At 40.9% G+C, this 25,587-nt stretch overlaps 1 protein-coding gene across 2 annotated transcripts in view; it reads right to left on the reverse strand.

Annotated features, from left to right (window-relative positions):
- Positions 1-23,423, reverse strand: part of GART (phosphoribosylglycinamide formyltransferase, phosphoribosylglycinamide synthetase, phosphoribosylaminoimidazole synthetase) — a 42,631-nt gene extending 19,208 nt beyond the window's left edge. Inside the window, exons 1-11 of one of the 2 annotated variants that reach the window (XM_069871668.1) lie at positions 23,358-23,423; positions 13,463-13,611; positions 9,252-9,347; positions 8,323-8,497; positions 7,519-7,630; positions 6,193-6,261; positions 4,067-4,192; positions 3,420-3,507; positions 2,910-2,995; positions 2,133-2,301; positions 1,308-1,539 (exon numbers count right to left, since the gene is read on the reverse strand). In XM_069871668.1, coding sequence (XP_069727769.1) covers positions 1,308-1,539; positions 2,133-2,301; positions 2,910-2,995; positions 3,420-3,507; positions 4,067-4,192; positions 6,193-6,261; positions 7,519-7,630; positions 8,323-8,497; positions 9,252-9,347; positions 13,463-13,607 — 1,298 coding nt within the window. In that variant the 5' untranslated portion in view covers positions 13,608-13,611; positions 23,358-23,423. Of the gene's footprint in view, positions 1-1,307; positions 1,540-2,132; positions 2,302-2,909; positions 2,996-3,419; positions 3,508-4,066; positions 4,193-6,192; positions 6,262-7,518; positions 7,631-8,322; positions 8,498-9,251; positions 9,348-13,462; positions 13,612-17,672; positions 17,889-23,357 lie in introns of those variants that run through there. The other variant, XM_069871676.1, reaches the window with a different exon arrangement.
- Positions 23,424-25,587: the final 2,164 nt, after the last annotated feature.

The raw sequence follows: 25,587 nt of genomic DNA on the forward strand, positions 1-25,587 counted from the left end.
AGTATTTTTTATTAAAGAAATATTCTGGATATTTTCACAAAGTGAAATGCAAAGGACTTAATCCTCCCAAGAGGAGGTGCATCTCCAGCATCACAGAGCCAATCACCACCCTTCCTTAACTGTGTGCAAGGTGCCTTACTGTCTGTTCTTCTCATTTTAGGATGTCGGAGCGAAACGTGCTGCAGACTTAAGGACAGTGAAAAAGGTGCTAACTGTAAACAGTTCCCAGGAATTTCCTTCATAAGCTAGGGATCCTCCCAGGATACAGGCACTCCAGTCAAGAAACTTGATGGCCACAACCCATGAACTCAGTGATTTAGAGAACTGTTCATTCAAGTACCTTCTCCTCTTGCCTCACACAATGACTTGATTCTTTTTCTACTGCAGTACAGATACCAATTACATATTTTCACACTAACTTCTCAAAAGATGCACTGTAGATGAAAGAGAAAGAAGACTAGATACAAACACCCTTGTTCATTTAGTAAGTTTATTGATCATAATTTTACAGTATACTAATTGGTATACACCCTCACCAAAAGTAAAACTCTTCCTAACACGCTCCATAGACTACAAAATGACCTGTTATAAAAAGTTATGTTTCGAGCTAATTGGAGACTAGGCAGGCAGACATGCTTCATATTAACCAAAAACGAGTCTAAAAACCTGCAAGAAGCTCTCGATAACATTACAGAGAGTAGGACACACTGCTTTAAAAACTCCCCACACCCACACCATTTCAAGACTGTTAAACTGAATACTGCGAAAATAAAAAGAATAATACTAAAAAGGAGGGATAAAATCTACCTATGTTGTTAGCCTGCTATTTCATTGAAATGCACATCCCTACAAGGTAGGTGTTTCGAGATCACTTTAATCTTTTTTAAAGACTCTAAGATGAACTAATAAAATAGCTCAAATTTTGTTCATACGTGTATTTAACGATATTAAAATCAGACCTACAGATAACACAAATGTAGAGCAAAACCTATGGTTTAGAGCCTAAGAACCAGAAGTTCACCTTCCCTAAAACAGTTATAACAAAGACAGCAACATCACAAGTTACTCCTGTGTGCTGGTCACTGTAGTTTGACTCAGACTTGGGAGAATAAGAACATAGATGAAAGAGCCATCATGAAGTCTCTTCCCTCCTTGGCCAGTCTTGCTTAGATTGCCCACAAGGATGACAATTAAAACTTGTCTAGAGTTATGCATAATATCAACATCAGCTTATTAATGTAAACTAGTGATGTCTTTAAGCCCATTTTACAGCAGTTATTTCCATTTCAAGTATTTCAAATATCTACCTGGATTGTCTCAGAAAAGCTATAGCCCGATAACCAATGTCCTTTCTATAAATGGCACCCTTGAAGTGTATGGCTGCTACTCCCTTGTTGGCTTCTTGCAGTGCTGTCATTAGATCCTCTTTAATAGCAGTTACTGTAAGGACTCTTCCTCCACTAGTCACCACTTTGCCATCCTTCAGGGCTGTGCCAGCATGGAACACCTCCAATCCTAGTTGCTTAGCCTTAGGAAGTCCTGTGATTGTTGTTTAAGAAAATAAATGCAGGAAAATCAATTGATTAGAACATTCTCTGTTGAGTTACAAATGAACAGATGTTCAGCACTTATTGACTGCGTCTAGAAACCACAGTCGAATTCAGTGTGAGCATGCTGGGAAATAGGAATAACTGTAAAATCTAGATTTTTAGGAGAGGCAAGCCAGCTACTTGTATGCTCAGACACACAGAAAGGTATTTAGCTGTACCATTTGCATACAACATCTAACTACAGCTGGGTTTTAAACTTCACTGACACAGCAACCATAAAATGTATCAGTACGTACATTATCTAAGAATCGGTGATCATCCCAGAACTACTTTACTGTTAGACATATTAAAAAAATGCTACAGAACTTAACAAGGGAGTGTGGAGAATCAAAAATGCAATGGGTGCATTGCCAATAAACTTTGATGTGTAAAAATTCATTTGCCTCTTGCTGACCCATAACCACAAGATCTAGTGTTGCTATGGATCTCAGTTACACTGATTCACCTTCAACTGGCAAAAGAGAGAATGGAGAGAGGGCAGGAGAGGAATCAGATTTCTGCAGTTTCTCCTGCTGTATTTACCTGTTATTTCCAAACCCTTGGGGTATGTTCCCGGATACCCTTCACTAGCCATGACCACTGTCACAGCTGCACTGTCTTCAAACCAAACTGGCATGGAACTGGACAACTTTTTGTTGATAACCGCTTGCATAACTTCATACAAATCACTTTTCAGCAGAGGAAGAATTACCTACAAAAATGCAGATTAGCAAATTAAAGAAAATGACGTACATTGTTACATTTTCTTCACTGAGCTTTTAAAAACAATAACGTAGCTGTAAAAATAACATCAAATAAGTATGTTCACGTACCGTATTTTCACACATATATACATACTGTGCATAATCTATGAACCTTTAAAAATACTCTTCCTTAAAGTTCATTTCTATGGGTAAAAGAACTGCTACATATGGAGGGGAAAAAATGGAGGCCAAAGAATCCCATTTTTTCAGAAGAATAGAAATCAAGGGTTTTGTTCCACTTGTCAACACTGAATGGGGAAAAGAAACATTCACTAAAGTAGAAAAAAAAAATCAAACTCCATTCCAGAAAAGACAGGAAAGCGCTGTGTTTCATTTATGCTTACCCTTGAAATGCCCATATGTGAGTATAACCTGCTGAAATATTCTCTGGAATAGAATAATTTCATAACAGAATTTCTGTCTTGAATAAACAAAACAAAAATTTTAAATCTCAGTACAATTAGGTAATTATTCAACCGAAAGTTAGTTAAGAACAACGGTAGATGGTAACAGACTTTTGTCCTCCCATGATGTATCTACCTACAAAATAACTCACCTGACATTCTGGGTCACCAAATCTGCAGTTAAACTCCAGAACTTTTGGTCCATCCTTGGTAAGCATTAATCCAGCATAAAGCACACCTAGAATAAAAAAAATAAAATCAAAAAGCTATCTAAGCAACTGCATAGGTCATTTGTTGTGAATCTAGTCATAACAGTGTTAAAATGGATGCCACCTGTGCTCATTTAAAGGCAAGGTGTTAACACTTACGTTAAATAGTAAAAAATTTTTAAAATAAATCAAGCAAAAATAGTACTTGTTACAATTTTGCAGCTTACTTGCTAATGTTTTCCTTTTTGTTCTCCCTTACTTGACGATTATCCATCACTAAAGAAATTATATCCACTGATTTCAATTGACTCTAAACTAAGCCACTGATATCAAACCCAGTTTCCAAACAAATCAAAGTTATCTTCCTTAACTTACAGTGTGAGTTAGGCTCATAACGTAAAAAAAAAAAAGTCTTTCTCCTTATGATTAAAAACTCCAAACTTTTGTACGTACCAAAATAGGGGACGCCTTCTTTCCTCATGCCATCAACAGTTTTCTGAAGAACAGTATTCCTTATTTTCTGCAGTAAATCTTTAGAAATCTAATGACATGGGATTAGAAAACAGTGTTTGTAAAAAGAGAGTGCATGATTTTTCCTGTGGTGATGGCTAGTGCTTTTACAACCCAAGCAGAACACTTGAATGGTTTCTTGCTCACATGACATAGGTGAAGAGAAAGCAAAGTTAAGTCCTTTCACAAAGAGAAGTTCTTTGCCCAACAGAAACCAAAATACCTTAAGCCACAGCAAAAATTTGACACCAGTGTAGTTCGGCGCAAAATAAATAAGTGGTTTTAAGCACTTGGTTCTAATGATCAGTATGTCATAACACTTACAAAAAATGAAACAAATTACAAAGATGCAGAAATAACAACAGTTCCACCTTTATAATTAAAAAAGCAATTCAGTAGAAATACCCCCTTTAGAAAAACTAATTTAAGTTATGGACTTGACTTGACTGTCTGTTTTAAGCAAGTCTTTCCATCCACAAGAGCCCACTCCCTCCTGTTCATCATAGTGAAACTAAAAATACACACATGCTTTCAATATTAGGGCCATAGTAAAGCTGTAGTGAAATATCTCCTTATCAATACGTTTTTACCTGTGGTGCTGGGGAATAAGCTCCCATCCCTCCAGTGTTCGGGCCTTCATCTCCATCCATTAATCGCTTGTGGTCCTGGGCTGGAGGCATAGGAGCAATTGTGACACCATCAGTGAAACATAAGCACTAGAAAAAACAAGGAGAAAAATTAAAACTCTGGTATATGATTAAAATCAAAGCACAACAAGGGCAAATATATTTTATTTTCAGTGTTGCAAATGGATATTTGAGAGTATAAATTCTGTCTCTATAAACCACAGTATTCTAAACGTTACCCTTTTCCCTCGGGAAGCAGTACCTAATTTTGTATGACCTTCCTAACAGAAATTAACTTTACTATAACATGCAATAAATTACAACATATCAGTAGTTTTAATGAAAAGAAATACTCAAAAGGTTAAAAAAAACTGAAGTACTCCACAATGAAAGACACTGCCTCCTTCTCTCTTCCTTTCCTCCTGATCCAGAAGGAAGTCATTATATTCCTTTGAAGATTTCCTTTTCCTTGTTGATAAAACTATTCACTTTTCAATTACTTATGAATTACTTATGGCAGATGCTTTTATTCTGAATCTCTTCACAACAACAAGCCTGCTGGCACCTTCTGTAACTGGATGATGATGTTCACTGACTGGACTACTGCTAGCAGTACTCTGAAACATTTTATAATGCTACCTAAAAAACAAGCAAGGATTCCTCTACAAAACCCCCAAATGCTAAATATTAATATATTGAAAACTACAGTCATTTGTGGAAGGTGAATTATTTTGCCAGGAAAGCAGTATGTTTTCTTCATTGTTGTCAGTCATCATAGAAAAAAACCCCAAACCTTTAAATTGCGTGTCGTTTATATTATTGTGTTATATTAAAGTAAGTCTGCTAGTATTCTATGGACTAATTAAGAGCATTACGTACTTTCCGCAAGAGAATGAAAATCTAGATAACTCCCTATTTCCTAAAAAGGTCAGGTCATTCAGGAAGGAATAAAAACAATTAATATTTGCATGTTTAATTTCCTCATATTGGGCAGGAAATCAGACTATGCAAAGACTGGCAACAGTTGGATACGATCTCTTACTTTATAAACACCACCACCTCCGAGAGGAATGTTCATATAATCCATCATAAGTCAATTCCACTTCCAGGACTCAGGAACCTGAGCTGGTACTTGGCTGTTCTACTTTGTGTGATGATGCAGGTGTCAAGTTGCCCTGCCACCTCAAAACTTAGGCTCTAATTCTTTTTTCCTTCATGCTCTGCTAGTTAAATTAGATATACTTTTTTAAACGAAGGAGCTGAACCAGTTTAAAATGAAGGAAATCTTCTATCAACATCTGCAGAGTAAATCTATGCTGTCAAAACATTCAACAGCCTTTGGTTCCGGGTCCTTTGCCCCTGGATGCCCTTCCACACAGCAATATCTCTGGAAATGAAACTGGTTAAAGAGGATCCTGCCTGTGCCTGCTGCGAGTTGTTTGTTTCCTTGCTCCAAAGGAGTTTACTGCTCCCTCATGCTGCAGTTCAATTTATTCCCTTTAATCAGCAGAGCTGATTAAAGAAAGTCGACATCCTCCCTTACCCTCAACTACTCCTTGCCTTGCACTTCACCATCGTGTAACTTGTACTGCTTCAAATGGCACTGGGCTCTAAACCAGAAGACAGAAAATACACGACGCAATGGTGTTGATTTCTTTGAAATTTGAATTTCTTTGTAGTTCCATGAACAGGTAACTAGTGTAACTGAATCAAAGGCAGACAGCAGTGAAGAGGTAGCAGTGTGGAAGGGAGGGGACATCTTACATTGTCTTTGCTGTTAAGAGAAATCAGAACACAAAACTGCGTGCTCTATGACACTCAACATTTTTAAGGTCTGATTTCTTTCCATGTGGAAAGAGTTGATTACTGCTTGAGTTATATTTTCTTAATTTGAATTATTTTAACAGACTTCAGGAAGCTTGGTTCTTAACATAGATGTCTTCAATTAATACAATCTTATTTATAAACAGATAACTGGTTCTAATTTAAGTAATAAAACCCCATGCATCCCTGCTGTAGGTACATACACAGTGTTTCCTAATACTTTAAAACAGGCAGAATCAAAGTGTTACAGAAAGATGCACACTTACAGAAACTTCTTCTCCTTCAAGAAGTTCTTCAACAACAACAGTTTCCCCAGCTGTGCCAAAAGTCTTATCCTACAGTAAAACCAAAATCTCTTTAGTTCTGTTTCAGTTGAACTATTTAAAATGCATCAAGAAAAAGTTTTTTAAAAACAGCAAGAAAAATACAGCACATCTTTGAGACTATTAATCCACTCTCCACCCTGAGTACGTCAGCAATTGTTAAATCTTTGCTCCTCTCTTCTGTTTATTCATAAATAAATAACGATTTAACACTTGAATACTTTTAAATTGAAGATGGTATTTATGACTTACTGAGCAATTCCTCATGCTTTACCTTCTGAAGTTTGTACATATGGTACTGAGAGTAACAGCAATGACTACCAAGTCTATAATCTGAACTTTTACTTTATAATAAAGTGTAATTCTATAAAACACATTGGAAAGGGGCAATATTTTCATATTCCAGTGCAATGTCGGAACACTGACTGCATTTTTAGGCAATTAAGAACAACCAGCCCACACTGACAAAATAATTTTGTGGGTCTATAAGACTTTCCAACATCCATTTTTTTGTTCAAGACATTAGGCCACATACTAAGACATTTATTTGTCTAATAACCACACACACACGTACATTCACAACAAAACATGAGTGCAGACCCTATATTCAGACTCTTGAAGTACAAACGTGTCAGATAACATCTCCTATGACTCAGCATAACTCCCCTGGATTGTATGGTGCAGTGCTGCCGACGCCAGCTGAGGACATGACCTCTACATGTCTTATTTTCCAGCTCTGTGTTCCTAACTGTTCCGGTGAAATTGCTTCATTTTGCTTCTCTTCAGATTTTGATGGTCCCAATACATTTATTGAATATCCTACCTAAATCCATACTTAACTTGAAATAATTCCACTGGAATTTTACTACATATTTAAGGGCTGTGTGACTGGAGTCCTAAAGCAGATGTTGCTTGTCAAGATCCAGCTTAATCACAGTGTTAATATTACAGCACTGTAGCATCTGTTTGCTTTGTGGCAGTCTCAAATGATAGGAAAAAGAAAAAGGAAATCCATATGGAAATAAGTGTGGATTTTCTTTAAGAATGATTTTATTTTAGCCTACAGGAATGATGCCTAGAAAAAGTACCCTGCCTCAAGCAAGAAATAAGACAAATCTTCATAGGTGTCCAAATAATGGGTAAAAGATTTGATGTGCTTTTAGCCTATTTCCTATTACATAGAAACAAAAAATATCTTGGAGACTCTGAGATGGTTAAGAACATTTAAAGTGAGAACTCCTCCAGTTAGTGCATGACACTTCTACTCACCTGCATGATTTCAGTAACAGCTTTGCAAGCTTCTTCCTTGTTTGAAGCTACAATTACCCCTTTGCCAGCTGCCAGGCCGCTAGCTTTTACAACTAAAGCAGGGAAGTTTGCACTTCAAAGACAGAGAAGAGAGATTCAGCAGTAAACACTCCATACTGCAAATATATTTTGTAAGCATTTTGAACATTTCAATAGCTGAAAGATCAAAATAGTACCAGTTTTCAAAGCAACCATTTTACCTTATTGACTTCCACACAAATACTACGAAAAAAAGCCTTCTCCTGTTAAGCTATGCCTGTGAAGGATTTCTGCTTCCTGTTTTTTTCCCCACCACTGAATTTCATTACTGTTCTGAAAGGTTGCTTTCCTTTTAATAATATACTGTTGTATAATTTTTTGGGTCACCTGGATTGTATTCTGAGTAGATCACCACTTACTGAGTAAGTCTCCAATGCAGAATTTCTGTTTGCAGAGGAAAGGTACAAAGAAGGCAGAACATAAGAATATCAGACTGCAAGGTGGGTCCCCATAGCAGGCAGTTTGGAAAAAAAACCTTGTCCTATATTCTCCTGTAAACTGAACGCTGAACTTAACTTTCATTTTAGAGCAATAAATAAGAATCATTTAATTATTGGACTTATTGCAGTGTAACATTTCATGCTAGGTTATCCCTTAAAACCTTTACAGATGTTCTAGCACAGCAAAAAAGTATTGATACATCAGTAATCATTTGACTGCTTGTTTTGGATACCTAGCATGTATGTTGCTGTAAAAAACATATCTCTAAAATGACAAGAATTTTACCTGTTAATAAAGCTACATGCTGCTTTAGGATCAGTAAAAGATTTCCATCTCGCAGTTGGGATCTCATGACGATCCAAAAAGGCTTTGCTAAAGCTCTTACTAGACTCCAGCTGAGCTGCCTTTGCTGTTGGACCAAAACACCTTATTCCAGCTGCTGTCAAGTCATCAACAATTCCTAAAAATGACAACACACAAAAAAAACCCATTATAAAACACCAGATGATTTATAGGAATCAGGTAGTCCAAGTCTACAGGTGCACTGATTCGTTGGAACAAGTATGTCAGGAATAATAAGTCATACATAACTATCCAGTGCCTATTTTAGCAGATGAGCCTTAGATGCATTCCTCGCTGTAATCAGGGGCATGTAACTCTGCAATGTCTGTGGCTAAGAAGATCTGCTGCATTTGGTAAGAGAAGACAATTCCCCCCTTTTTTATAATTTTTTTATTATTTTTTTATTATAGATTTCAGCTAAAAAGTTGACATCAGTCTTTCATGAAGATGACAACTGTTGATCATGCAAAAGGTTAAACCAGAAAAAAGTATCAGCATGTTTATAAATTCTTTTCACCAAGTTTCAAATAGTTATTATTTCAAAAAAATGAAACTCCATAGCAAAATCAAAATTTTGGCTAAGGTTCTTATATGGAAACTCTGTGATGACTCTCTTGGAAATTCCAAGCACTTTAAAACCCCCTGAACATTTAAGGATATCTTAACTGTCACATTGCTCAGACGATACCCTTCAGAAATCCATTTTCATCACAGAACAACCCTGAATTTGAGGGAAACCACCACAGCGGATTTGTTCCCATTCCTGTTGAAGACACTTAGATATCACTTTGTGGTGCACAGAAGACAGGGCCTGAAATTTACCTCTCTTTCTAAATTATGAAGACTGTGATTTTTCACTTGCTTTCTCTTACCAGCAGCAAGAGGAACCTCTGGACCAACCACAACCAGCCTGATGTCTTGATCTCTGCAGAACTGGGCAAGTGCAGCATGATTGTTGACTGAAACAGCTGTTAAAGACACAAAAGCGTGGTAAGACTGCATCCATTGCATAGCACTTACTTATCATACAACACCAAAGCAGCACCAGTCTCATATTCTTGAATTGTAGGTCACTGTGAATCTGGAGGAGCGAGATACACACTAATATACAGACTTACACAAAAGGCTTAGACCAAAATATCTCACCAAACCCCCAAGCAAAGGCTGTAGTTTGACATGCACTGTCAACCCGCCCTGCTCTTGAAGGTGAGAAAAAAGGTTTCGGGTTCCCTTACACTGACATACAGCAAACTGGTCTCATCTCTAGGAACATCCTGTTTGCCAGCACAAGAAGCAAAAATACATACATATATATTGCAGCCAGTCTCCTCTCTGAGTAGGGTCACCATGAACCTTTACATATGTTCATGCCAGCACACTGCAGGGGAGAGGGGCAGGTGGATGGTGGTGGGATTACAACTGCTTTCTTTTCTTTTTCCCTTCTTTGAGTAGTGACAGCTAAAAATTCCCACACTAAACTGACCCCTTGGAAACAAAGGGGAACCTGAACATTTTTTCTTATATTAGGCTGAACTTAGGGCAAGTACTATAATAAAAGGTAAGGACATTTCATCTTAAGCTTTTATGACTTCTATCTTTTCATTAACAAACATTTAATATGACCATAAGTGGAATGCCAAAAACTGAGTAAATGAAATCAAATGCTTGCACAAAGACAATAATGTCAATAAATGTCAACAAAAAATTTACGCAAAGGCAATGCAATTCCACAGCTTTTATCAAGAATAAATAAATCCAAGGTCTACAAAGGCCGGGAACATGAACCTAGACAGAGCCAAAACCATAGAGAGCATGGCCCAGGGTGGACTGGCTGACCCTGTAGGGACGGGACTAACAAATCAGGGCACACAAAGCTGGGGAAGGGTGCACGGTACAGCCCAGCAGACCCTCCTTGCAGCTGGACTACTTTGCTTCAAGTTTTGTCTGTGATCTCGTGTTAGCAACTGTACTGGCAAGCACGTCTCTTCCAGCTACTTTCTGGGGAAGTGGTGAGAGAGAAAGGAGAGGTAGTGATACATCTGCTTCTGCTGGACAGACAGAATTTTGTGTTGGTGCCCTATGCCCTCCTGCCATCCTGTGTGAATAAATCTCCTGCTTCCACAAGAGAATTGGTTATTTCTGCCTAAGAGATGACATAATTTAACTAGCTGAAATAGGTTCACCATATAGGTTTACCATATTTGGGCAGAGCAGGGGAAAAAAACAGACTGAACACTAATAACAATTACCTACTCGATACGTATTTAACAGTTCAATTACTTTGTTTCACCAACATGTAAGCAAGGAGAAGCAAAGCCCTTTGACTTCTATGTGCAATTTATGCCAATTGACTTCTGGCTTACAAGAGGGCAAAACGAAAAGCATAACACACTTGTCTTTAAAGTACTGATTAACATAAAGGTCAATATTGTCTTTCAGTCCCATGGGGCTGTTGTGAAAGAAACTGGAGAACGGCAGATCATGATTGAAGAGAGTGAGAGCTCTGGTGAGTCACTGAAGAGTGACAATTGCTGTTCTCTGTGAGATTATTCCATGTGAAGGGGAGCAGGAAGAGGAAAGAGCCCATAAGCTGACTGCACTTTTCATCACAAACTGTCCTGCTGCAGGTCTGATCTATTAGTAATATGAACAGTGAGTATGGCACAAGATTTACATGATGTGGAAATGTCCTAGTAACAAAAGGAAAGGAATAAATCAGCCTGATCCAGTGGGAGGTGTCCCTGCCCATGGCAGAGGGGCTGGAATTAGATGGTCTTTAAGGTCCCTTCCTACTCAAATCATTCTATGATTCTATAATTCAGTGAAATCACACTGTTAATATGTAATACTGTCCCCTCCAAACATAATTTTTCTCAGGATATAGACTAAAAGGGGACATTTTTGTAGCTGTGTTTCATTTCTCAAACGACAGCTAAACATTCCTTTTGAACCGGACAGAAGGACCTTGGACCACAGTTTTCAAAGCTAGAGCTTAAAGGGAAGAGTACAAATTATACTGAGAAAGTGCCAGGATGCTGAAGTCCATTTACAGAGACATGCATATGTCTACGTCTGGATTCTGTATGCTTCTGGTACCAAAACTGTCCCATTAATTAAATATAAATTGAATATAGAACTCTATTTAGTCACTCAACCTGAATCTGTCTTTACTGTCAGAAACGATTACTGATTCAAATTAACCATGAAGATTTTTTTCTTAGATACAGGCAAGGATTGAAGGATTTAAGGTTATTTAGCACTTTAAGCTCACTTTTATATGTTTCAGAAATCATCTGAGAACCAGAGAGGCAATGCTAATAAAAGGCAACCTTATGAACCATGAAGGGAGGTTGAACTTTCAGAGCGAAATCTTGACTATACCAAAAAAGCAGAAACAAAGGTAGCAATTTCACAGACATTGTTATAACAGGGCTCACATGCTTCTGTAAAGCTGTTATCCATTTTTTTCCCCTGAGTTAAAATTTAGGACCCAGTGGCAGGACTAAAATGCCTTAGCAGGCAAGACAAATTATTTCCTTAAAAACCAAAGAGGTCAAACCCTTCATAAATTTCAGATTCCCACCTCTTGGTTGGCTGAGGATTTCTGTCCCAAAATGCATGTGATACCATGATCTAGAAAAAAAACATTTTAGTACATGACAGATTTCATGGACCTGGCTCAAGCACTATTACGCACACGCTCAAATATTTTCCACTGTTGAAGGCACAGCAATTTTATGGAATAGCAAGGTGAGAGAAAAGTGCAGCAGTTCTTAAAAGACACTGCTTGCATTCTACAGGCCATACAGACTGGTGTTGACTCTATTTAGTACAAGGGTAAAGATTTTTGTTTGACTTTCTGGGATGAGAAGGAAACACATGACTTTCTTATCAGGGTCTTCCTTGGGCCCTCTCCTCAGAGACCAAACAGAACAAAACCTACTTGTGATACTATGACTAGCCAAAGAAATTAAGGACATAGCTATTTAAATAGCTTGTAATTAAGCATTCCAAAGGACTTAAATACAATAATTACCTGCTGTACAAGAACCTGATAGGATTCGTGTTTCCACATGAAATGGTAAGATAAAAAAAATTATATTGCTCACATACAAAAATGAATGTAGAAAATTAATGTATGTAATTTGTGTTCACATGCATGCTACAATAGCCTTAACTACTTATGTTATCACAAGGTTCGAAGTGGAAACTTAAGTAGGTTGTTTCAAGTACCTAATTCAGGATCTGTTATATAAAGGACACAAGACAGGAATCTCTGAACCGATTCACGCTGTGCCTCCAGGCAAGCACCTTGGACCAGTATTTTTTTCAAACACAGCATGTAATTTTGAATGCTCAATTAAAAATACCTTAATCTTGCTTCTCAAAACTAATAACTATGAATAGCTTTAATTACAGCTAGTCAGAGCTTAACACGTTAAGCTAGGAGCTCAAAACAGGCAGCCAGTACTAAGAGAGAAATGTTTAAAAATACCCTTAACTTCTTAAGATGACCAAGACAAAGAAACAAATATTTTTCTAAGGCTGAACAGTTTAGGTGAGAAAGTATTCTCATCAAAGGTAGCAGGGATCACAAGGCTTCAATGCACTTCTGAGAACACAGCAGTAAATTTAGTACTCAAAGCTCTGCCGCTCTCCTAGGGGTGCTGGCATTTGCTTCAGGCACTTCTCAGCTGTTCACCAACCAGCTGCTGAACCGCAGTGCCTACCAGGAGAAGCCATCACGCCTTCCCTGCAAGGCTGCTGGGATGGAGGGGACCACAGCAGCCATTGCAAGCTGTATTCCCAGAGGAATGCACATCAGAGATAAAGGCTTGGCTGCATCCTCCTCTCCCAAACCCAAAGAGTTAGTTATCACAACTGAGATCATAGAAAATGAGTGGCAGTTGCACAAGGCTTTGCTCAGATATACTTTCCTAACTTAATCTCAATAATCTATTCCACATGTCCTGAACATTAAAAAATAGTAAAACCAATAATCTTATCACATTAACAGACTGAGGAATGGAACAACTTACTTGTTGAATTATCAGACTTAAAAATGGTATTTTTCTCTTTTTACCTGAATTGGAAATTTTCCCATTGTCAGCTGTTCCTGCATTTCCTGGAGCCACAAACACGTGTTTTACATGTGGGGACTGGGCCAACTTCCAGGCCAGCGCATGCTCTCTCCCTCCACTACCAATCACAAGCACTCGATCAGCCATTAGTCTGCACAAAACCAGAACACAAGCAAAACAGCCAAAATTAGCTGAGTGTGGTTAGGAAAGCAAGAGCTTCGCAGACCATGGTTTTAAGTGCTGGGTGCGATGCAACTCACAACAGAGGTGAACATCACTTGTTTCAGGCAACAATATTTCTACAAGGGTTTTGTTGGTTTAAAAAAAAATAGAAAAAGAAGTGACATATGTACATGAAAATGGAGAATTGACTTAATCAGATGGAATATAAACTATACACCAAAGACTGGAACGATCCAGAACACAGAAGTAACCTGCACAGCAATCCATCATGGTTTTGTGTTAGTCAGATTGGCAACTGTTCCAGGTTACATAGAAGCCTGTGATACAAAGAAAACCCTGACGAGTGACTGGGCTGAGATTTGTAACCTACAGAAATTCCTGGAGGATCCAAACCTTCAAAGTAAAAAGTCCTTCTGATGAAGGAATGGTACGAACACAGTATTATCGTGTTAGGAAGCTGAATGGGACCACTCAAGAGTTTTTAGAGGTAATGCCTGAAAGAGCTCTAAATATTTCATGAAGAGGAAAAGCCAAGAGCTATGAGTCAGGGAAATCACCTCTCAGCTCCAGCTTTCCTTGGGAGAGAACAACCATAAGACAAGCAACAGAGAAGATCAGGTGCCATTAGTAAAGGGAGCTCACTCTGACAAGGTACTGCAGGACTTGCACTCCTCTCTCCGCTGTTCTGCTGAGTTTTAGTAAAACACATTAACGTTCCGTTGTCCCCCAGAAAACAGATATATGAAGGAAGGCTGCAATTTGATTATAATTTTAAGCTGTCCAAAATCTTCTCAGCAGTTTGGAAACAAAACGGTCATAAAAATGAAACTAGCTCTCTCAGTTTCACCCTCCCATTTGTGTGTGTGTGTGTGTGTGTACACACAACTTACACATACCGGATTAATGTCAATATTACGTTTTTATTTTGAGCAGCTTTGTAAGTTACTCTTTGATTTTCAAGATATGCTTACTTATATGAGTATACTCAACATATTTATTGATGTACATCACCTCAGAATCACCATCCTAACAATGATGCCCCACAAACAGCAAGGGAATAGTTCACTGACAATGAAAAAAAAAAAGCTGGAATTTAGAAAATAGTACGTAAGTGCATAAAATAAGTAGATGTTTTATAGAAGAAGTACATATTAATTCATTTGGAGCTCCCTGAAAAGCAAAGGCGAGCCTCCTAGGCTATTCACAGAATAACCTGTTAAAAGTCACATCAGTCCAACCATATATAAATTACATACATGAACAATGCCCTGCACTGGTTAAAGTGAGGTTTTAGTCACAGAAGTCAAGCAGTCCCTGAAGAAACTATTCAGGGGAGTGGAAAGTGAGCAGCTACAAATTAGCAGTTAGTCCTAAGCTCACGTACAGCATGCACTATTTGCAAAAAATAATAATCTAAAAGCTTTGAATTGTAACACATGCAAAATAAAAATCAAATCTATATAAAAATAACTATATAAAGCATTTTAACTAATGAGAATAAACAAGACGATTTTCATGTGGAAAATGGCATGGTTGGTTTAAAGGACTTTGCAATACCAGCAACAAGGTCTGATGCATCCCTCTGTGGTACCATCCCCGTCCCAATCATCCGGGAGGGAGGAACACAGCCCAGATAAGAGTTTTAGTCAAAGGGAACAACCTGTCTCCCTGCTGTAATCCTGGCACACGTAACACGCAACCCTTGGTCGTTGCCTGTGCCTCTTCCATTAAGCGGCTGGTCATTGACCTGCGCTTGCCCATGCCTGCAGTGCCTCCCAAGGCAACCTCAGAGAAACCCCCCTGACACGGAATGCACACAAGTGACAAGCTCCACTTCTGAGAGCAGCTGAAAATCAGAACTCCTCTGTTGCCCCCCGCTTTGCAGGAGGATGAGAGAGGACAACCCTCATCCTAAACAGAAGAAAAGAAAAAACATGCACAGATTTCTAATGGAAAGGCAAAAAGACACGACAGAAAGCAGATTTTCAGCCAACTGATGAGACAGGGGCATTGCATTTCCCCCAGGTCAGCTGCTACAGCTTTTCTTGACTATAGCTGCTTGAATATCTCTGACCCTGGAGAAACTCATCCTTCCCGATGACCTGGACTATGTGGGGAAACAGTTTCTGCTCTGAGGGCACTATGCAATGCATATGGTGAGCCTGATTTTTTAATCCAAGTCCTCTGTAATAAACTTTAGACAGAAACAGACTGGACGTGTTTTAGAAGGTATTTCTATACAATTTGCTAATGTGTTTTAATCCATTACTGAAGAAAACATTAGTTCATGCTGTGATACCTTTAGGCAAAACATCCAGTCAGAATAAGAGCAAAATAAACATTAATAAAGGGATAAAATACAGAAAATTAACACTGAGTTGTTCAGTCTGAACGGAACACACTGGACTCAAAGTTTAATTGTAGTTTCAGGCTGGGAAGATCAATAGCTTTCTAAATAACAGTGTTTGATAAAATATACATGTTGCAAAGCAGCAGAGATATTTTAATTACAGAACTTCAGGATTACTTGCAATAAAAAAAAGAAGATATCAGGGTAAAAATCATCAGTTACGCTGTACATATTTGGGACACCAAGTTATGCTAAACGTCTTCGATATTACAATTCAAGCAAAAAGATAAGACAAAAGAATATGGACCTAGTTACAATGAAGGGATTAATTAGATAAAGAGAGTAACCCAGAACAAAGACAGTAACCTAGGACAAAGAATACAATACAAAAGAATGAAAAATTATCCTGTAGCAGGCAGCTCCCGTCTCCACTAGAGTTAAACCAAGTAGGCATGTTTCCAGTGCTGTCCAGAGACAGTTGTAATTAAATAATGATTTTAAGGCCAATTTTATCAATACTAAGTTGATCTATACACATTACAGCATAGTCTTACAAGTGCAGAGACTCAAACCCAAACAGAGAACATACTTACTCTAGCCTACACACTGCTAGTCAGAGTAAAGTAGTACTCAAGGGTTCAGATGCGCAAAGAGACAGGAGATAAGCAGCCTCCAGTTAAAATGTACTATCCCTGTCCCAATATTACCACCCCATTGACGACATCGTGGAGAGAGCCAATGAATGGGAAAGTTCAGCCATTCCAGCTGGGAAGAGGGGACAGAAAATTGCACACAAATGTGAGGAGCAAAAACTGCAGAGCAGAAGCAGAACATCCTGTTGTTTCTAAGCATACAAAATAAATTCCGTCCCACTCCAAGTATTTTTTGCAGTTAAAAACTATTCACTAATCAGATTATGAACATTCTCTTCCCATCTAGAAATGAGGCCACGCATAGTCCTGTGCATATCAACAGTATGAAAGAATAAGGTGCATGATGCACATTCATGCTCCACTAAGCCTACCGCTTAAAAATAGTAGAAGGACAGGCTTGAAGACCCAGTGACGCTGTTGCCAGCCTTAGTAGCTCACTGCGCTGGCAACTCAGCTAGATAATCACTTCCTTTTTTTCCCCCAGAAATAACATATTCTAACAATACTGCCAGCTGAAAAAAAATGATAATGTGAAGTTTTACACTGAAGCAGGCAAATAGAACAATCTATACATCATAAGTTGTAATAAAATGTAACCATTTTATAACAAAATGTGAGTAAAAAATCAGTTTCTGCCATTTCTTTTGAAACTCGGTGTTATTTGTGCATCCCACAAGTGGTATCCTGGCAACTTTTGTTTAGGGATGTAGCTGGAGAAGAACTTCTGGTGACAATCCCAGTTTAGGATGATCATATCTAGCAGCTGCATGCTTTCTTTTTCACACTGCCATAGAAAGATGCTGTGTAGGCCCTCTGCTGTCCAGTGGTATCTTGCATTAAAAATGAAAATTCCGAGAAGTGACATTTATTTTTATTTTCTCAGTAATCCAGGAGTCAAAAATTTGTTCCCAAAAGGCCTAAAGCCATTCACACATTAGAGGATTACCACAAACACAGAGGTTTTTTTGAAGGTATATGTAAACTCCTTAAACTACAAAAAGATTCTGAAACACAGTACGTAGTTACCTTAAGTGACCATTGTCTGCTGTTATCAAGAAGGAAGATACGTTTGTTTAAAAGATGTTTTAAAATAAAGACAGGTGGCATTTCAGGCAAAAGTCTATTACTAGGTCCTTATAGGAAATAAGAACAGGAAAGTAGAAACAAGCTAATCACTCCATGCATCCCAGAGGAGAGGACATGAGGACAGAGTGAAGACAAGTCAATTTCCAAAGCCTATCCCAGATGTTGCCAGTGGTAGGTCAGCAGAGACAAACATCAGCCTAGAGACCTTTATTCTCCCCTAAAGGCTGGGCTCACCAAGAAGCTGGGTGACTCTTCCAGAAGGTCAGGGCCTGTGGAGCAGAGAAAATAAAGTGAGAAAGGCAAACCCAACAGTGTCTGACAGCATTCTCCATCTCAGCTCTTCCACAAGGCATGGTGAGATTTCAAATACAGGTAGAAGAGATACGAGGCTGCTACGTTAGTCGCTGCCCCTTCCCTGTTAACAGGGAAGGGACAGGAGGCACTGACTCTTCCTCAAACTGATCCTGTGCACAGAATTGGGGGTTATACTTGAGCTCCTTGGTTGCATGTATGAAGATGACTCTATAAGAAAATGTAAACTCCTTAAGGAAATTCTTTCCAAGTTTCAGTTTCATATCAGAAGTGTGTGGTGCAAGTTACCTAAATATTTTATCTCAACTAGGTGGAGTCTCATAAGAAACCATTGCCTTATTACGCCACCCCTAACTAATGCAGTAAAAAGGTGCAATTAAAATAAGATCTATGCAGTGGAGCACAAACAGCAAATGGCATGACTGGTGGCAGCTCAATGCTTCAGACAGTGACTTTTTTTATTCTTAAGTGAAGCTCCAGTGCTCTTGGCTTCCTGTGTGGAGCGTGTTTTCCTTTGGCGAGCCAACTACTACCAAACCTTGAAAACCTGCATGCAAAAGCTTTTCACAAAACCAAGCAGTTTTAAAAGATACATTTTAGTGTCTTAGTTTCAACAAAATCTGGGTGGAATGACAATGATAAGGCTTAGGTACATTTAAAACGTTGCACTGGGCTGCATCCCAGTGCTTCAGCCCTTCACTAAAAGGTACTTGCTCCGGAGGTATTTAAAAGACGTGTAAATGTGGTGCCTAGTGGTGAACTTGGCACTGCTAGGTTTACAGTTGGACTCGATGATCTTAAAGGTCTTTTTCAACATAAACAATTCTGTGATTCTATAAACAGGTTTACACTTCGCTGCCAAAATTTACATGTGCATTAAGGCTGGACCCATTCATACACCTTGTTGTCACTGAAAGGGGATGTCATGAACTCAGACATGCTTTTCTCTTCCTTATACCAGCTCCAGTGCTCACCTGAGCATAGTCAGTTCACTGAGATATAAAACCAGCCTGAGCAACATAAAAATGCAGTTCAAAACAGATTTCTGTAATCTGAACTGGCTTACAGTACAATCAGCCAAGTTGTGTAGACACTAACAGTGAGTGGATGGGACAACAGAGCTCAGCAGAAGAACTTGAGGGCAAAACCTGCCTTTCAAGAGGGCAAAACCTGCCTTTCAGGCAGCAGCAATCTACTCTTATCACTGCACGCGTAATGTTTAACTTTAGCTGCAGCCTATTCAAAAGCTGCAATACCTTAGCTTCCCCACAGTGGGACTCCGGAAATCTGATGCAGGTATTTAAGTTTCTTTACCCAAAAGACTTCGTTCTTGCCCAGAGCATCTTAATTCCTACCTTTCCTAGAGCTTAAGCTACAAAACAGCCCAGCAGTGACACCACTTACCCCAAACACAAAGAACCCAAGCCCAGCATCACCCAGAAAGTTCAAACTCACACCCCCTTGTCCCTGGATAAGAGTCTCCTAGTCCCTGAAGAAGAGCTCCTATCACTTGGCTTTGGACTAAAGGAGAAGGTTCATTCTTCCTCTGGAAGCTAGGAAAGAGAAGGAATGAAGACTCACAGGGAACAGCAAGAACAGAAAACTGGGAAAGCTGTGCAATTCAGTTGCTACTCCACCAAGAGTAGTATTAGTTTCTTAGCAGTCAGGAGCATTTACGCAGGTTTTATTCATAGGCCTGTGATGGGATAAAATACTGAAAGAACTGCTTGGAGAAGCCAAAACCTAGGATTTCCTCCTCCTAGCTTCAACAGCTGCTGTAGGGCTGCTGCTATATTCCGTCCATGGACCCTGCCATCTTTTACTCAGTTTCTGAACTTGCCAGCAGCCAGATCGCATGGTCCTAAATGCCCTCAGGCTGAACCCTGCTCTTCTGCTTTCTGAATTAACACTCTGATTGGCAGCTTGAGTAATTTCTTAAGAGTCCACTGCACATTATGAGTGCACAGAGACTTTGGTATACACAAGGTGAGCTTTGAGATGGCCTTCTCGGTGAATCTCTGCCAACTGCTGTACCCTGTTCAAGCCTGGGGCCCAATCGGAGGCTGAAATGCGCAAGCTGCAGGTTCACTGACTGGTGTTTCACAATTGGCTCGTGCTGCCCTTTGCCAGTGCAGCTTCCCATTGGTCCCATCAACTTCTCCACCTCCAGTCTCTCCTTCCCTCTCCCACCCCATGTGCGCCAAGGGTGTGCAGTCACTGGGATCAGGCAGCCAATAACGCTGGAAAGCAAACATTACAGCAGCAACCAACCCAGTGAAGCAAAAATATATGCATACATATATAGGAAAACCTTTCTGTCTGTTTGGTGAGCTAAACTACCTCACTGAGGGATGAAGTGATCACCACAGTGAGTACATGGGAAGCCGCAGAAGGCAGCAGCCAGAGCAGGTGAAAAGAGCTCGGTTTTGCTGCAGCAGGCTGCTTATCAGCCCAGCTGTCCTGTACACCACACCCTCACATCATCTGATTGATCAAGAAACCTTAACTCAGTTGGTGGCAAACACTGCTTCACAATATACCTTCTCACCCAACTGCTCATTCCCACCTCTTGCCCTAACCGGTTTACGGTCACAGGGTGAGTCAGAGCAGAGAATCAAATGAGGGCCGGGAAGGGGAAGAAATCCATGACTCTCCACAGGTTTTTTCCCTATGTGGATCAATTTTCAGAGGGAATTCACAGTGCCAATTGTGCAGGCAGCTCTGCTGGTGTAATGCGAGGTGTAGAAACAAACAAACAGGGCACCTAAATGGCCACAACATGATGATAGAACTGTAAATTTAGGCTAGGGCAGCATTAGTCTCATCCTGAAGGGAAAAAGCATGCCCTCTTAATTTCTTTAGCTTTCAATACCATAAACAGTTGCTTAAGGAGTCCAGAGGCTTCCAGCATCAGGTGGCAATTGTGGTTTTTAGTTATAGCTTTGGGTTTAAATAAGCTTCTTTTGCTCATGTCCTTTATTTAGGACTAATTCCTGGCTCTCACCTGGCCATATAGTGTGGTGTATCTGACACCTTTATAAAGAAAAAAAACAAAAGAAGAGTCTTATCATCTGTGTTCCAGCCTGCAGCATCATGAGGAACGCCTGAACCAGAGCAGAGACAAGACATGTGTCTTTCATAAACTGAACTGCATATTTGCAAGGCAGGTGTCTTGCCTCCTGGTGAGGTTCTCCGAACGGCTGGATTGTACATTTTCTAGGTAAAATGCTACTGCAAGTTTCAGTGCTAAAAATAAATGGACCTTATAAGTTTTATCACCTTCCCCAAAGTACTAAATTTTGACACATCAGACCCTATGAGGGAATCTGGAAGCACTCAGTGTCCCTCACCATCAAAGCCTCAGCAGAAGCTACTAGGTGAGAAGCAGAATGAATGGTGGGGAGGGGGCAGAAATGCCCTTTCTGTGTTACAGCTGTGATTACACACAAAACAGTGAAATAAGTATTAACTCTGCTCGTTAATTTCAAGTATTCCCTGACTGGATTAAATAAGTAAAACCAAAGTGGACCGATGTTAAAGCTGGAAAGCCCCCAACACTGCAAACAGCAGTGAAAGAATCAAAGTGAGCCAAAGTCCAAACCAAGTGAGGTTAGAAGCTTAATCTTTACTTTAGAGCAAATATTTCACCACTTTTTCTCAAAGCCAAACAGAGCAGAAGAAAAAAAAACCCAAACCCCATAGAAATAAAAGCCACTTATGTTTTACAATACTTTAAAGGCCCATACATTTAAAAACGCCACACATCAACTCCCCAGAGTAATTCTGGGCAGGAGACACATGGTAAGAATAAATCATGGAATCACAGAATCAAGCGGTTAAAAAAGACCTTTGAGAGCATCGAGTCTAACCATACCTGTCCACAATTAAATTGATATCCCCAAGCACCTACCTCATGTCCCCATCTCTGAATACCTCCAGGGATGGTGACCCCACCACCTCCCTGGGCAGCCTGTGCCAGTGCTTGACAACACTCTCAGTGAAGAAATTTTTCCTAATGTCCAATCTGAACCTACCCTGGCATAACTTAAAGCCATTCCCTCTTGTTACTTGAGAGAAGAGACCAACATCCATCTCTCTACAACCTCCTTTCAGGCAGCTGTAGGCAGTGATGAGGTCTCCCCTCGGCCTCCTTTTCCAAAGGCTAAACAACCCCCCTTCCCTCAGCCGCTCTTCACACGGCTTGTGCTCCAGTCCCTTCACCAGCTTTGTTGCCCTCTCTGGATGTGCTCCAGCCCCTCAATGTCCTTCTTGTAATGATAGGCCCCAAACTGAACACAGGATTCAGTGCTGAGCCCGGGGGCACCATCCCGGCCCTGGTCCTGCCGGCCGCGCTGTGTCTGACCCGAGCCAGGATGCCACTGGCCCCTCGGCCACCTGGGCCACTGCTGCCTCACGCTCAGCCGCTGCCACCCGCACCCCCAGGTCCTTCTCTGCCTTCCCAGCCGCTCTCCCCCAGGCCTGTAGCGCTGATCGGGGTTGTTGTGTCCCAAGGGCAGGACTCGGCACTTGGCCTTGTTGAACCTCATCCCATTGGCCTCAGCCCGTCGGTCCAGCCTGTCCAGGTCCCTCTGCAGAGCATCCCGACCCTCCAGCAGATCCACGCTTCCTCCCAGCTTAGTGTCATTTGCGAACTTGCAAAGGGTACATCGATCCCTTTGATACCAAAAATGGCAGCAAGTAAACTCTCTGAGGCTCGTTTCGGAGTTTTAGACAGGGCTGGGCAACACGAGGGAGCGATCTCCATCCACCGTGTGCAGCGAGACAAGAGCTGGGATGGATTCCCCACTCACGTGCACAGGGATCAATTCTCCCAGAAACCTTATGCATATTCTATTACTTTCCAAGGACTGATTTTAATGTCGTTATGAACTTCGCATCAGCCAGATCCCTCGCTGCTTCGGAGGCGGCCCCAGCCCTGCCTGACCCCGCACCGGGGGTGGGAGAGGCTGCAGACAGAGGGGATGCAGCAGCCCCGGCCGCTCGGCACAGATCACACTGCGCACAGGGCGTTATCGGCCCCAGAGAATGAGCAGCGTCAGAGGGACGTTCTGCCTGAGTTGCAAAGAACACAACTACTCGGGTGAAACTCAAGCTTAAACCAAAACCACTCCACGTTCTGCCTCCCGCCCCGCTCCCCGCCAGCGCCGGGCCCCACCGGGCCGCCCCGCGGCCCCCGCCCACGTGGAGCCCCCCCCGCCCGCGGGCGGCCGCACCGACAACCCGGCGCCCCCTCGCAACGTCGCCCGCAATTAAAAAAAAAAAAAAAAAAAAAAAAACAAAAAACCAACTTACCTTCTTTCAGCAGGGATTTAAGGAGCGGGAAAGCATCCTCCGGCCACCGCCGCCGACAGAAAAACTACAGTACCCGGGGGGCACCGCGCGGCGGGGGATGCGGGAGGGAGGGGTCAGCGGCGCCGGGATGCGATGAGCTCATTGGGGTTTTCGCGGAGATTCGTTAAGGCTGGAAACAGCACAGAAGGCTGGGGAGGGACTTTCTGCAAGGGCATGGAGTGATAGGACGAGGGGGAATGGCTTTAAATGGGAAGGGGAAGATTTGCATTAGATATTGGGAAGAATTTCTTCCCCATGAGGGCGGTGAGGCGCTGGCACAGGTTGCCCAGGGAAGCTGTGGCTGCCCCATCCCTGGAGGTGTTCAAGGCCAGGTAGCACTGGGCTTTGAGCAACCTGATCTAGTGGGACATGTCCCTGCCCATGGCAGGGGGGTTGGAACTGGATGAGCTTTAAGGTACTTTCTGTGAGAAACATTTATTCACTAGTAAAATCTTGAAAAGGACAAAGTCTTCGAAGCAAAGACAATAATATTTTTATTTTACAATTCAACGCTGAATCAGATGCCCTACTGGAAAAAAAGGCATCCCAACTTACAAAAGCAGTGGGTATATATACTAGCTTTAGACAAAGAACCCTGTAAATCCTCAAAGAATATTCATTCTTTTTTAGACCATCCAACCACAAGAAGGATGTTGAGGCTCTGGAGCGAGTCCAGAGAAGAGCAATGAAGCTGGTGAAGGGGGCTGGAAAACACGCCTTATGAGGAATGGTTGAGAGAGCTGGGGTTGTTTAGGCTGGAGAAGAGGAGGCTGAGGGGTGACCTCATTGCTCTCTACAACTACCTGAAAGGAGGTTGTAGAGAGGAGGGTGCTGGCCTCTTCTCCCCAGTGACAGGGGACAGGACAAGAGGGAATGGCCTCAAGCTCCGCCAGGGGAGATTTAGGCTGGACATTAGGAAAAAAATTTTCACAGGAAGGGTCATTGGGCACTGGAACAGGCTGCCCAGGGAGGTGGTTGAGTCACCTTCCCTGGAGGTGTTTAAGGGATGTGTGGATGAGGCACTGAGGGGCATGGCTTAGTGTTTGATAGGAATGGTTGGACTCAGTGATCTGGTGGGTCTTTTCCAACCTGGTGATTCTATGCTTCTATGATTATACATCTGGAGACTCCCTTCATGTTATCTCCTGACCTAAAACAGCTAAATCTCACTAGAAAGAATTAAATGACTAGATTATTAAACATACAAACCAGCTGCAGCAAAATTTAGCAGTTAATTCTCACACTTCCAGCCCTAACCTGTGATTCTACCGCGTCGTGAGCCAGGTGCTTGAGCCGACAGAAACCTTGCCTTTATCCGGGTTATTGGTTTGGCTTTATCTGGGAAGCAGGCTATCGCTGCAGAGGGTAAAGGTGATGGTTTATGAAGTTGGCTAGACAGGACTGTGCAAAGATTGTATTTCTGTGTCCTCCCAGTGGGAGTGTTCCCATGTGACTTTAAGTGCCGGGTAGGAGCAGCTCCTTGGTTTGTACCACACTGAAATTTCTGCTTTGTGAAATGGAAAAGCATTGGGCAACATTTGGTCCAATTTAGCACAATTGTGCAAGTCTTAAACCCAGATCTGATCCATAGTTTTGTTTCCCTCCCCCAAGAGCTAAAATGTGAAAACCTCACTGTTCTTTGCAAATTAGATTATGAAATACAAGTTTAGTAAATATTGTTTGCATATTATAAGCACACCTTTGACTCTTGCTTTAAATGGGAATGGTCACATGAATGAACACTCTTAAGTAGTATTGAGGATTGCATCAGAATTGTATTAGTAAATTCCTGTAGTACTATGTGTATAAATTGAACACTAAATGTATTGGCAACAATCACTGGCTTTGACGTGATGAAAGTAAAATATTTAATTTAATTAATCAGAAAACTACCTAACTGAACAAAGTTCTTCAACTAAAGGATTGTGGGGATTTGTGGCAAACAAAGATGGGAAGGGAGAGCAGGAATAGTTATTTTCCTCTGGGGATGTGGATTCTCGTTGCTATGAATAGTGATTTTTGTAGTTATTACTTTGTCCATGTTCATTTTTAGGAAAACAGAGAGAAATATGCAGCATGCACTAACATCCTTCCCTGGCTTTTTTTGTACCTTTCTTCATGATTTTCCCTGTATAAGCAGGAGTCTACAGTGGTAGAGACATCGGTGTAGTTAAGTTACTTTGAATTAATT

The sequence above is a fragment of the Phaenicophaeus curvirostris genome, chromosome 1 (genome assembly GCF_032191515.1).
Source record: "Phaenicophaeus curvirostris isolate KB17595 chromosome 1, BPBGC_Pcur_1.0, whole genome shotgun sequence".
Lineage (NCBI taxonomy): Eukaryota > Metazoa > Chordata > Aves > Cuculiformes > Cuculidae > Phaenicophaeus > Phaenicophaeus curvirostris.